Source organism: Cetorhinus maximus, chromosome 24, assembly GCF_964194155.1.
Source record: "Cetorhinus maximus chromosome 24, sCetMax3.hap1.1, whole genome shotgun sequence".
NCBI lineage: Eukaryota > Metazoa > Chordata > Chondrichthyes > Lamniformes > Cetorhinidae > Cetorhinus > Cetorhinus maximus.
Genome location: NC_135902.1, coordinates 629,428 through 644,060, shown reverse-complemented (window position 1 = coordinate 644,060; position 14,633 = coordinate 629,428). Strand labels below are relative to the sequence as shown.

At 41.7% G+C, this 14,633-nt stretch overlaps 1 protein-coding gene across 1 annotated transcript in view; it reads left to right on the top strand.

The window, feature by feature from the left end:
- ddx41 (DEAD (Asp-Glu-Ala-Asp) box polypeptide 41) overlaps nucleotides 1-14,633 on the top strand; it is a 60,818-nt gene that overhangs the window by 21,333 nt on the left and 24,852 nt on the right. The window contains exons 6-8 of the mRNA XM_078570628.1: nucleotides 5,011-5,147; nucleotides 9,939-10,011; nucleotides 10,808-10,961. Of these exons, the coding sequence (XP_078426754.1) occupies nucleotides 5,011-5,147; nucleotides 9,939-10,011; nucleotides 10,808-10,961 (364 nt within the window). The remainder of the gene's footprint in view (nucleotides 1-5,010; nucleotides 5,148-9,938; nucleotides 10,012-10,807; nucleotides 10,962-14,633) is intronic.

Below are 14,633 nucleotides of genomic sequence, written 5' to 3'. Positions count from 1 at the left end.
GTCAAGGCGTGATGGTTAGATTCTTTCTTGTTGGGGATGGTCATTGCCTCGGTTTTGGTGTGATCTAATTTCTGTTAACCTCACAGCAAACTCGTGATAGGATGAACTCTACAGGTTAGTTTATTTGCATATACTCAGATGCGGCAGGAGGGTCACAACATAGCCCTCCTGTGGCACTCATACAGTAAAGGAGGGATAGAGAAACAAAAGCTTTACAGGGCAAAGACCACAGAGAAAATAATTATTGTTTCACGTGGGTTCAGAATCCAGACCCAAAGTCCAATGAGGTATTCCTTCATAGAGGTCAGCAGACTGAAAACAGATGCTATATAATTCACTTTTCTAGTAGAATTGACTTCCACGATGAGATAGGCACATGGAGATGAATCATTCTTGTAGGCAATGGTATAGATGTTCCAGTAGCAATAGTGTAGATGGGGTATTCAAACCTGGGCAGTGCCTCTTCACTGTGCTGTTGCTAGTTAGATGGTAAAATGGCAGACTGAGCTTTTCAGTTTCACGAGGCAATATTACTGGTTCCACAAGCTAGACCCATGTCACATGACTCCTACCTCTCCACATAGTCTCTGACATGTGATGTGTATCCCTCCTCTGGCTCCCCAAGAGGATTAAATGTCCCAGCCATTAAGAATTGAAAGGAAGGTTGTGGGGACCTATGTTCTAGCAGACTAGTAGACTACGGTTGGCCAGCCTGGGTTCTGAAAAGCAGATGGTCTTTGCATAGTTCTCTTTGAATTTGGTCTCTCCAGTCCATAGGGAGGTTGTTCGGGTCTCTTCAGAGATAATGAAATGCAAGTTTCTTTGATACTGCCATGTAGCTCCTTTTATCCAAGAGTCACAGACAGACATAGCTTCAGCCATTTTTCAAACGTCTTTGTCCATTTTAAAAAATTTTACAAATAGCCATGAGGATATCCAAATATATTTTATAAAAATATATAGTGTGAGGTCTTAGTCCCATTACACTAGCTTCTGTTTCAATAAATCTCTACAGAGCATAAGTATAATATTAAGCCACAAGAGTTTTCTTACGGGCAGGAGAGAGGCAAACTGAATTTCTTGATCCACTCACCGCCTGCCGTAAGCTGAGGTGTTTTTGAATTATTTTTAAAGTGGGCTGTAGCGTGTTTCCCCAAACCCTCAGTTTGTGTGGCCCGATTTTTTATAGGTAACATGCAGCAAAATCTTTTTACAATTAACTCAGAAGGTTAGTTTATTTCACATTCAAACCTGGTGGTGTTTGCAACCTCACAATCACACACTCATGTATACCGTAAGGGTGTACAAAAGTGGATGTTTTTCCAACAATGGACAACAACAGTAAAAGAACCACAGAAATAAATATTAGTTCATGTGATTTTCAGAGTGTAGACAGTGAAAGTCCAGAGGGAGTTTCTTTTGCGATGGAGTTTAGTTTAGATGAATCCTTAGTTGAAGACAGCAGCATGAAAGTCCTTTTTCAGCGAATGATGATAATGCACAAGGGGATTTCTGTGCTTAGACTGCTTGCCAGGCCTTGCTCAGAGACAGACTTTGAAGAATTGATACACAGCGACCAGCTGCTTGGTCAGCTGGGGGACCTGCTATAGGCCTGTTCGATTAGTTGGTAATTCAGCAGACTGAGGGTTTCTCAGTTCTCAAAGGAATATAGAGATTTCAAAATGGTCACTTTTTTCTTTCTTACCTTTTTACCTTCTTTCTTTACAATGATTTCAAAAGGGATTTTTATCTAGTGTCTAAGACTGGCTCTGGTTTCAGGGTTAATAATGTCCCAGCCATTAGTTTTTGTAAGTGTCGCCAGCCATGCTGAGGATCCTGTGTTGGGGAGCCTTGTCTGGGCAAGCCCTCTAACTCCTCTACAGGGGTAAGCTTAAAAAGATGCGAATGATATCCATTGTTCCTCAATAATCCCCCTTTGAAATGAACCTTGACAGTTCCAAAGGCAAGATGGGTCTGTTAACACCTTGGCAAGAATAACGAGTTTCGATCCCTGTAATTCCCTTGGTTTCGTGAATGTAATGTCCTTGTGAGATTCCACAATGATGAGAGGAGGATTCTTTTGGTTCTTGTAACTCCTGTTGGAAGCTTCCAAAGGGCTAATCTTGTGGTCATGTGACTTGTGGCAGTCATCTTGTTGGGTTCAGCAGAAAGTCCATTTTAAAAATAGCAAAAAGAGAATAAAGACTGATGTACACAGTTTGGACTTCTTTCATGTCTTACTGACATAACACTCGTCAACTTTTAAACAATGTTTTTAACAAACTAGAAGGATTGCTGCTGACTGAATATTAAATCATTCATTCTCTTTTAACATAATTTTGAGAAATTAGGTTTAACCTCCAGGCAGTAACCTCTCACCCTTTCTTACTGACTGTATCTCCACTGCTGTTAATCCAGCTCCCTCACACTGGCACTCAGTAAACCCTCTCCCCACTAGTGCCCTGAGTTACTGACTGTATCGCTACTGATGCTAATGCAAGTCCCTCACACTGTTACTCAGTAACCTCTCTGCCCCCCAGCACCCTGTAAACTGATTGCATCTCTATTGATGTCAATCCAGTCCCCTTACACTACCTATAACCTCTCTCCCAGTGCCCTTTGCTAATGACAATATTTGCTGATGTTGAGCCAGCTCCCTCACAATGTAAGGTAATCACTGCTGAGGGTGCATTCATATAAGATGGTCGCTTGGAGGGTGAGGAGAGATTTCTTTTTGTAGATGGTTTTATTTGTGTGGAATAGATGAGACAGAGACCATTGACCACTACCTCCTAGACCCAATTGTGGATGATTGCATTGGTGTGATGATTTTGATGGAAATGTGTCTTTCGAGTGGCAATACCAGAATTCCTTCTCAGCGCCTGTGAATGAAGTGCCTTGAGATGTTTCTCTTGCTAAAGATATTATAGAAATGTAAGTTGTTACTACAGCTTTAAAGGGAAAATTGGAATCACACAAAAAGGAGAGGAAGATATGGGGAGATATTGGGGCATTGTTTTTATATTGCTGTAACAGGGAGCCACAGATACAATGGGGCCCTTTTGTGCTGTAAAAGTTTGTTGTTATATGGTTCTTGGCAACACCTTATTGTCCTCAGAGCTTTAGATAGTTTGTAAATGTTTCAAACTGTCCGTTCTGGTAAACCGCCTGAATTGTATGATTGTACCCGAACATACGAATTAGGAGCAAGAATAGGCAACTCGGCCCTTTGAGCTTACTCCACTATTCAATAAAATCATGGCTGATCTGATTGTGACCTCAGCTCCCCATTCCGCTTACTGCCTGAGAGCGTTTGACTCCCTTGTTAGTCAAGAGTCTATCTAACTCAGCCTTAAAAATATTCAACAACCCTGTCTCCACTCATCTCCGGGGAAGAGAGTTCCAAAGACACTCAACCCTCTGAGAGAAAAAAATTCTTTTCATCTCCATCTTAATTGGGAGACTCCTTATCCTTAAACTGTGTCCCCTGGTTCTAGTCTGCCCCACAAGGAGAAACATCCTCTCGGCATCTACCCTGTCAAGACCCCTCAGGATCTTATATGTTCCAATAAGATCACCTCATTCTTCTAAACTCCAATGGATACAGGCCCAGCCTGTCCAACATTTCCTCATAAGATTACCCCCCCATCCAAGATATCAGTCGAATGAACCTTTGCTGAACTGCTTCTAATGTATTTATATCCTTTCTTAAACAAGGAGGCCAAACCTGTACACATTACTGCAGATGTGTTCTCACCAATGCCCCATACAACTGTGGTAAAACATCCCTACTTTTATATTCCATTCCCCTGCAATAAATGACAACATTTCATTTGCCTTTGTAACCACTTACTGTATCTGCATACTAATGTTTTGTGATTCATGTACCAGGACACCCAGATCCTTCTGTACCTCAGAGTTCCATAATCTCCATTTAAATATTACACTCCTTTTCTATTCTTCCTGCCAAAGTGACAAGTTCACATTTTCACACATTATACTCCATCTGCCAAATTTTTGCCCACTCACTTAACCTATCTATGTCCCTTTGCAGACTCCTTATGCCCTCTTCACATCTTACTTTCCTATCTATCTTTGTGCCATCAGCAAATTTAGCAACCATGTATTTAGTCCCTTCATCCAAGTCATTGATATAAATTGTAAATAGTTGAGTCCCCAGCACTGATGCCTGTGGCACACCATTCATAACATCTTGTCAACCTGAAAATTACTAATTTATGCCTACTCACTATTTCCTGTCAGTTAACCAATCCTCTGTCGATGCTAGTATGTCACCCTCTGCAGCACGAGCTCTTGTTTTGCGCAGTAACCTTTGATGTGGCATTTTGTCAAATGCCTTCAGGAAATCTAAGTACAGCACATTTACAGATTCCCTTTTATCCACATTTCTGGTTACTTCCTCAAAGAATTCCAATAAATTAGTCAAACATGATTTCCCTTTCACAAAACCATGTTGACTCTGCCTGATTGCACTGAGATTTTCCTAATGCCCAGCTATAACTTCCTTAACGATAGATTCCAGTAATTTCCCAGTGACAGATGTTAAGTTAATTGGCCTGTAGTTTCCTACTTTCTGATTCCCTCTTTCTTGAATAGAGAGAATAGAATTTCTATTTTCCAATCTGCTGGAACCTTTCCAGAATCTAGAGAATTTTGGAAAATGAAAATGAATGCATCTACTATCTCAGCAGCCACTTCTTTTAAGATTCTAGGATGAAGTCCGTCAGGACCTGGGACTTGTTAGCTTTTAGTTCTAATAATTTTCTTAGTTTCTTTCCCTGGTGGTTGTAATTGTTTTAAATTCTTCCCTCCCCCCCCTTTCACCATCTGATTCACAATTATTTCTGGGATGTTATTTGTATCTTGTACAGTGAAGACAGATGCAAAACAGACACATAGCATTGTGTTTTTGTGAGGGAGTAAGAGTTTGGATGATTAAACTGCCCAACTGAAGCTGTTGTAACCACTTATGTGGGTGTTTCTTTGCAGCTGGAACCCACCGCGGTACATACGCAACATGCCTGAAGCTCGCAATGAGCGTGTGCGGAGAAAATACCACATCCTCGTGGAGGGGGAGGGCTTGCCCTGTCCCGTCAAACATTTCAAGGAAATGAAGTTTCCAGCAGGTAAGAGCGATTGAAGCATGTGGGAGGAGGCACAGGGCTCGGGTCCTGGCAGCAGGATGGGTAGAGCTCAGGGTGGGAAGGGGCAGAGGGGCCAAGCTCTTGCTGTGGGAGAACAGGGGTCAAATGGGGGTGGGGTTCAAACCCTAGTTGGGATGTGGAATAGGGGCCGAGCCTGAGGTGGGCACAGGGACTGAGTCTTTTATAATCTCAGGATGTCCTGTAACTTTTCAGCCAATGAAGTACTTTTGTAGTGTAGTCACTGTTGTAATGTAGGACATGTACGTAAGAACATAAGACATATACAAATATACAGAATGTTACAATTATGAAGTTTATAATATTTTATATTTTGGGACTCTTTAATTTAGGGTACAATAAAGGTGTCATGTGATCTGTTCTGAAGTCTGCCTGTTTGAATGTTGGAGATTAATGGGGGCCCAGATTGTTTTATTGAGAAGAAGATGCATGGTGTTTATGCTTGGAGATAATGCAGCAGCCTGTGTGCTAACAGTGGATAGACTGAAAGTCTCCAAAGTCCCAGAAAACTGTTGAGAATGTTGTGTTGTAACCAGTTTTGCTTTAAACTGGCCATTTAGTTCCAAGGTGAAAGGGAGTTCGGCTCTCAAGGATAGTTAATCACCATCTCTACCTAAATACAAGGCCCATGTGATCCATGTTACCCTGGTGATGGGCTTTGAGATGGGAAGGGTATAGAGGAAGCCATTATGATATTGAGTTACAGGCTTGCCTGAAGTATTACTGAATATCACAGATAGGCTAGTCTGCCGGGGTCCGGGGAGGGAAAAACAGAGATCAGCTGGAGGCTGAAAGTCCCTGTGGTTCACTGTGCCGGAATGTGGGTGGAAGCTCACCCTTGGATTGAAAAGACCAAATTAGTGAGGAGTTAAAATGAAGGTGGAGGATTTTTCTAGCTTGCACTAGAGGGAGGATCACCAGTAATACACTCACCGTGAAGGAGAGTTCTGAGCTTAGAAGTTACCAAGCTGGGAAAGGAAAAGAACAGAAATAAACCCTCGGGAGATAAGAATCACCTTGGATTGATCTGAGAATTGAATACCTGCTTAAAGGACAATGTAACATTTACCTGATAGTGAGTTTTTCAGTTCTGTCAAAAGTTTTGTTCCGTGGTTTAAAGTATAAGTTACCTACAAAAATAGTGTTTAACCACTAGTGCTTTTAGTCTTTTGTTAAAAGTAAATACCTTAAAACTTGAAATCTTGTCATGACATCCTTTCAGCTATTACCTGGAAGTTCAAATTTCTTTTTAAAAGTTATCAGCCTCTGCAGGAAGCAGAGCAGTATGATTGTATAACATATCAAAACTGTGCATAGTACTGTAGGTCTGGTCTTACCAGTTGTACTGTTGTAATTAGACTATCCCCATGTGATAAAAGCCCAGATTCTATTTGCCTTACTAATTACCTGCTGTACCTGCATGCTAACTTTTGCATGGCAACCAGTTTGTGCACAGCAAGGTCCACAAACAGCAATGCAATAATTACCAGATAATCTGTTTTTAGCGATGTCGATCGAAGGATACGTGTTAGCCTGGAAACCAAAGAGAGCTGCTCTTTTTCATATTGAGCCTTGGGACCTTGTATATCCACCTAAGACAGGCCTTGATTTAGCATCTTGAAGTGTTTTGTCACTTCTTAACAATTTAGAAAACAAACATACACACACCAATCTGCTTCTGAAACCCCAGATTCCTATGTAAAACTGGAAGATTCCTTCTTTTTCTATGCCAGAGGGCAATACATCCGGGACTTAGCACATCCTACTGGCAGGGTTTTTATATAGCACGTCTTTTTAACTAAAATGTCCTTTTACAAAAAAGCATCAATGTTAAACACAAATATCTCATCCAAAAGGTGGCGTCCCTGACAGTGCATCACTCTCTCTGAGTTGGGTTGTTGGCCTGGATTTTCATGCTGAAGCTCTGGAGTGGGACTTGAACTGCGAGGGTGCTAACCCCTGAGCCACAGCTAACCTGTAACTGCACAGACATTGTATAAAGTGACAATACTCGGATAAAACTGAAATTCCAGGTGTTTGGTTCCCACTGCTTACATCGTGCTGGTTTATCCTAGACTGCTGCCTATTGCAAATGGTGCTAACCATTAGTTATCAACATGGGTGGCATTTATACAGGCTCTGTGTACACTATTATTTCAGATAGTTAAGCAGCTGTTCAAATGTGATTTGTTAAAATGCTTACCTGTCTTTTCAGTCAATCCCACTCCCTTCAGTCATTCCTATGTGCTGTGATTGATGCTTCCAAAGGTGAACAGATAGAGGTGAAACTGACCAGACTCTGAAACATTTTTCAGTCTAGTTCAGCAGATGAAACAATCCCTCAGTGGTCAAGGACTTGTTGATTGCAATCCACTTTGTCTCCGGCATTCTTATGTAAGCCATGCTTGAGCCAATTTCAACTGACTACAAACTTCCCTAAAGAATAGTTGGACTGGATACTTTTTGGATTCCACGTTGAAAATAGAATCTGTTCCACTCTGGTTTGTACTGCATACAGGGATAGCATGAGGAAAAATCAAGTTGATGCAGTGAATTAATGATTCAGAATGTACACAACCATGAATAATAATCACTGATATAAGAAGCCCTGATGCGGGGCCATGTTCAAGGTGTAAGCTGGTCCCAGGCACCAGCTCCCATCTCAACAACATCAAATCCACTAAAACTCTAAATACAGGAATTGAAACTCACCAAATGTTAAAGATTGCAACCCAGAATCTGCCATCTGCAAGAACAGAGGGACCTCGGTGTACATAGGTCATTGAAGATGGCAGGACATGTTGAGAGAACAGTGAATAAAGCACGTAACATCTTAGGCTTTATTAATAGGGGCATTGAGTACAAGAGTAAGGAGGTAACGTTGAACTTGTATAAGACACTAGTTAGGCCTCATCTGGAATACTGCATCCAGTTCTGGGCGACATACTTGAGTAAGGGTGTGAAGGCATTGGACAAGGTACAGAGTAGATTCACAAGAATGATTCCTGGGATGAAGAACTGTAGCTTTGAGGAAAGATTGGAGAGGTTGGGACTGTTTTCCTTTTAGAAAAGAAGGCTGAGAGGAGACCTGATAGAGGTATTCAAGATCCTGAGGGGTACGGACATGGTAAATAGTGACAAACTGTTCCCATTCAACAGAACCTCAAGAACTTGAGGGCACAGTTTCAAAATAATTGGCAAAAGGAGTAAATGTGATGTGAGGAAAAATTTTTCCACCCAGAGGGTGGTTGGAGTCTGGAACAAGCTTCCTGAGAGGGTGGTGGAGGCAGGTTCGATCGAGGTATTCAAAAGGGAATTGGATCGCTACCTGAAAAGAGAGAATGTGCAAGGTTACGGGGATAAGACAGGGGAGTGGGACTAGGTGGAATGCTCTTTCAGAGAGCCAGTGCAGACTCGATGGGCTGAATGGCCTCCTCCTGCACTGTAAAGATACTGTGATCTTATTGTACTGCTCCATTACTGTAATTAAATAGCTGTCCTGATTTGGAAATGGATTGTTAATGACTTGCCTTCACTAGCCACCACGCATAGCAGGTAAGCTGCATTGTGGCTAGAGAGCTGTGACATTAGTGGTAGTGTGTATATGAGCAGCTAAGGTTATACTGCTGCCTTGCACTGTATTGATTAGTGTGAAGTCTGATTGAAATCCATACACTGAGCTCTCCTCATTCACCTGCCTCTGTCACTGAGTTTCTGATTTTAAACATCAATGATGGAAATTTCATTCCATGGACCAGCTGAGATATTTATTAAAAGTTAGATGTGGTTTGAAATGTGAGTTGAGGTACTGGAGGTCTATTGGGCCATGTAAACATTGTCTTGTTCTTAAATGTTTTTGAATTGAACTTATTTTTTGAAAGGTCAAAGCACAGGAGCTGGCCACACTCAGCTAATCGAGCCTAAGCTGGCCATCTGCATGAGCAATTTAGCTAGTCCCACTCCCCTGCCCTGTCTCTAGCCCTGCACATTTTTTCTCCCCTTCAGGTGCTTATCCAATTGTTTTGAAACCCAAGATTGAATCTGCTTCCATCGCACTTTCAGGCAGTGCATTCGGTTTCCTCATGTTGCCATTAATTATTTTGCCAATCACCTTAAATCGGTGTCCTCTGGTTCTTGACCTTTCCGCCGATGGGAACAGTTTCTCTCTCAATCTACTCTGTCTAGACCCCTGACAATTTTGAACACCGCATCAAATCTCCTCTTAACCTTTTTCAAGGAGAACAACCCCAGCTTCAGCAATCTAACCATGTAACTAAAGTCTCCCATCACTGGAACCAATCTTTTCTGCACCCTCACTAAAGCTTCTACATCCTTCCGAAAGTGCCCAGAATTGGACACAATACTCCAGTTGAGGCTGCACCAATGTCTTATAAAATTTCAACATTGCTTCCTTACTCTATGGCTTTCTTTATGAAGCACAGAATCCTGTATGCCTTTTTAACCTCAATGTGCCATGGCAATCTTCAGTATTTGTACACATGTATCCCCAGGTCCCTCTGCCCCTGCAGCCCCTTTGAAATTGTATCCTTTAGTCTATATTGCCTCTCACTATTCTTCCTACCAAAATGTATCATTTCATTGCATCTCTGCATCAAATTTCATTTGCAATGATGTAGTGACACTCCTGTCGCTCACAGCTATGCATCAGGGAATGTGGAATGCAAAATGTACATATCCTGTTTGCAAGCTTCCTTGTAAAAAGTCCTGGTAAAATTTTCGATACTTTCTTTTCAGCAATTTTGAAAGGCTTGAAGAAGAAGGGGATTTTACACCCGACACCCATTCAGATCCAGGGAATTCCAACTGTGTGAGTATTGGAATTTTACACCTGACACCTATTCAGATCCATGGAATTCCAGCAGAGGGAGCACTGTAGCCCCTGTCGTGTGTAGACATTATTGCTGGGCCCGTCTGCTAGTGCAAGAGCTGATGGAGGTAATGGATTGGAAATTTGAATTTATGGTGTTAACTTGCTTCTGAATCTGTAAATCTCAGCAGGGAGCCTTATACTGGGAACCTGTTTCAATGATGAAGTGAACTTTCTTGGTAAATGTTTTAACTCTTAATGTTCCCACAATCTTAAACTCTTGGGATAGGCGCTAGAAAATGAGGCAGATCCTGAGTGCCCTCCAGCAGCTCCTGATAAGGATATGTAAATATTGGCTGCGGAGGGCACTAGGCTATGTCTCATTGTAGTACATGATATGGAAATCAAAAGGGAAAGAATTAGCATTTGAAAACATATAATTCTGCACACATATATTCTGTAACCATTTGATCTCATTCATATTCTCTGCATTCTGAGTCCAGCCCTCTGCTGTTTAGGAATACTGGGTAGGAATGTAACAAAACCTCACCTTTACTTCTGTACTTTGGTTAGCCTTTGTGCTTAATGCTTATGGTGGTAACTAGCTCTCAGAGGTGCTCATCCATGTTTACTGCCTGATGAACAGTATTGACTGTAGGGTGTTGTTTGCGATTAGTAAAGGGCACATCGCAGGGGTATTTCCATGATCTTAGCTGGCATAGTGAGAGCTGCAAATGTCCTGCAGCTCCCTTGCTCTGCAGTGTTGGATGTTCTCACACCTGCCTGTCTGTTGCAGTTTGGCTGGCAGGGATATGATCGGGATTGCGTTCACTGGCTCTGGTAAGACACTGGTATTCACTTTGCCAATGATCATGTTCTGCCAGGAACAGGAGAAAAGGCTGCCATTTTCCAAGCGAGAAGGTCCCTATGGACTCATCATCTGCCCATCTGTAAGTACCGCTCTGCTGTTCCAGAGAGCACCTTAACTCCCCTACCGGGATTTTTTTTTAGAGGATCATCAAGTGGAGGGAAGTTCATGTTGGGATATATTTAAAATCGTCACCAGGAGCATATAACCATAAATTAGAGGGAGGCGGTGACATTGTGGTAATGTCACTGGACTAATATTCCAGAGATCCAGGGTAATCCTCTGGGGACCTGGGGTTGAATCCCACCACGGCAGATGGTGGAATTTAAATTCAATAAAAATCTGGAATTAAAAGCCTGATGATGACCATGAAACCATTGCCGATTGTTACAAAAACTCATCTGATTCACTAATGTCCTTTAGAGAAGGAAATCTGCTGTCCTTACCTGCTCTGGCCTTCATGTGACTCCAGATGCATGTGGTTAACTCTTAAATGCCCTCTGAACGAGGGCAACTAAGGATGAGCAATAAATGCTGGCCTAGCCAGTAATGCCCACATCCCATGAATGACTTAAAAAAAAGAATAAATTGGATGAGTTTAGAAATAACTTCTCTATGAAAAGGATGGTGAATGTGTGGAAGCAGTGGGGGCTAACTGCACAGTATTACATACAGCACAGAAATAGGCCCAACTATTCTGCACTGGTATTTAAAATGCTATGTGAGTCTCCTCCTATTCTGTCTCCCTCAGCTCAGCCTTTCAGCATATCTTTCTATCCTCTTTTCTCTCATGTACTTGAAGCTATTTGCCTCAGCCTGTTCCTGTCATAGCAAATTCGATATTCTGACCATTCTCTGTATGAAGAAACTCCTCCTTAATTCCCTACTAGATTTATTAGTGACAACCTTGTAATTATGGTCCCTTGTTTTGGATTCTCCACTAATGGAAACATTCTCTCCATGTTTACCCAGCCCAACCCATTCATAATTTTCAAGCTCTCAACGGGTCTTCGTGTTTAACTAATCTGTTAGAGTTTTTTGATGAAGTAACATTCAAGGTGGATGAAGGGGAACTGGTAGATGTTGGATTTCCAAATGGCATTTGATGAGGTACCACATCAAAGGTTACTACACAAGATAAGAGTGTAGGGAGTAACATATTAACATGGGTAGAGGATTGGTTGGCTAACAGGAAGCAAAGAGTGGGGACGCATGGGTCTTTTTCAGATTGGCAAGCTGTAACTAGTGGAGTGCCACAGGTATCAGTGCCGGGCCCTCAACTATTTACAACCTATATCAATGACATGGATGGAGGGAGTGAATGTATGGTAGCTAAATTTGCTGATGACACCAAGATAGGTAGGAAAGTAAGCTGTCAAGAGGAGGTAGACAGTCTTCAAAGGGATATAGGCAGGTCAAGTGAGTGGCAAAAATTTGGCAGATAGAGTATAACATGGGTAAATGTGAACTTGTTCACTTTGGCAGGAAGAATAGAAAAGCAGTGTACTATTTAAGTGAAGAAAGATTGCTGAAGCCAGTGGTACAGAGGGATCTAGGGATCCTGGTACATGAATCACATGAAGTTAGGATGCAGGTTCAGCAAGTGATTAGGAAGGAGAATGGAACGTTGGTGTTTATTGCAAGAGGAAAGGAATATGCAAGTAGGGAAGTTTTACTACAGCTGTCCAGGGCCTTGATGAGACCACATCTGGAGTACTGTGTGAACCTTTGATCTCCTTAATTAAAAAAAGATATAATTGCTTTAGAAGCAGCGCAGAGAAGGCTCACTGGACCCATTACTGAGATGAAGGGGTTGTCTTATGAAGAAAGATTGAACAGGTTAGGTCTATACCCATTGGAGTTTAGAAGAATGAGAGATGATCTTATTGAAACATATAAGATCCTGTGGGGACTTGATAGGGTGGCTACCAGATGATGTTTCCTCTTGTGGGGGAGACTAAAACTAGAGGACACAGTTTAAAAATAAGAGGTCTCCCTTTTAAGCCAGAGATGAGGAGAGGCTTTTCCTCCCAAAGGGTCATTGGTGTGTGGAATTATTTTCTCCAGAAAGTAGTGGAGGCTGGGTCTTTGAATGTATTTAAGGGAGAGCTAGACAGAGTTTTGTTAGGTAAGGGAATCAAGGAATATGGGGGGCAGACAGGAAGGTGGAGCTGAGGTCACAACCATATCAGCCATGATTGGGTGGTGGAGCCAAATGGCCTACTCCTGCTCCTATGTTCCTATGTCATCTCAGTCTTCTCTTTTCTAAAGACGTGTTCAGTTGCTCTTGATAGCTGTAACCTTTTGAGTTCTAGTACCGTACTTGTAAACCTCTGTTGTACTTTCTCCAAGGCTCCTATTTTTTTCTTAATAATATGGTGACCAAAACTGTACATTCGAACATACAAATTTGGAGCAGGAAAAGGCCACTTGGCCTCTCGAGCCTGCTCCTCTGTTCAATAAGATTGTGGCTGACCTGATTGTAATCTCAACTCCACATTCTTGCCTACTCACCGAAAACTTTCATCCCCTTGCTTATCAAGAATCTATCTACTTTTGCCTTAAAAATATTCAAAGACCCTGCTTCCACTGCCTTTTGAGGAAGAAGGTTCCTTTGAGAGAAAATTTTCTCCGCATCTCTGTCTTAAATGGGCAGCCCCTTATTTTTAAACTGTGATCCCCTAGTTCTAGATTCTCCCATAAGAGGAAACATCCTCTCCACATCCACCCTGTCAAGACCCCTCAGGATCTTATATGTTTCAATCAAGTTGTCTCTCAATCTTCTAAACTCCAGCGGATACAAGCCCAGCTTCTCTAACCCTTTCCTCATCAGACAACCCGCCCAATCCAGGTATTAGTCTAGTAAACCTTCTCTGAACTCCTTCCAACACATTTACATCCTTAAATAATGAGACCAATACTGTACAAAGTACTCCTGATCTGGCCTCACCAATGTCCTGTATAACTGAAGCACAACCTCCCTACTTTTGTATTCAATTCCCCTTGCAATATAGCATTCTATTAGCTTTCCTAATTACTTGCTGTGCCTGCGTATCCCTCTGCACCTCAGAGCTGCACACTGTATTCTTGCAATCCTACTAGATTCCTATATAAGTTTAACATAGCTTCACTACTTTTGAAATCATATCACCAGAAATAAACCCCACTGCCTTGTTAACATTTTTAATTGCTTTGCTGACCTACAATGCTGCTTCTAATGATATGTTCACTTGCATTCCTAAATCGCTTTACTCTTCTATTCCATTCAGTTTCTTATTTTCTAAGATGTAAGTGATGTTTCTATTTCTCCTATCAAAATACATCACCTCACATATATCTACATCAAAGTTTCTTTGCCACTTAAATGTCCAGTCTGCAAGTTTTCTCATGCTGCCTTGTATTATGTTTGCGTTAGTGTTAGCTATATCCCCTGCAAAATTTGATAAGGAGCTAATTTTCATATATCCAAATTATGAATGCAGATTATGAATAACAGTGCTCCCAGTACTGATCCTGAAGGAATTTATAATATTTTCTGCCTTCCTCTAATCTGAGTAACTACCTTGTCCTGCAGCCCTCTGCCTTCTGGTTTCCAGTCAACTTGTACCAGCAAATTCCAGAGGTAAAATCCAGCAAATCCCTGGGATCTCATCACCCTCATGTTCTAAAAGAGATAGTGGATGTGCTAGCCATGATTTTCCAAATTTCTTAGATTCAGTAATGGTCCAATTAGATTGGAAGTTGGCAAATGTTA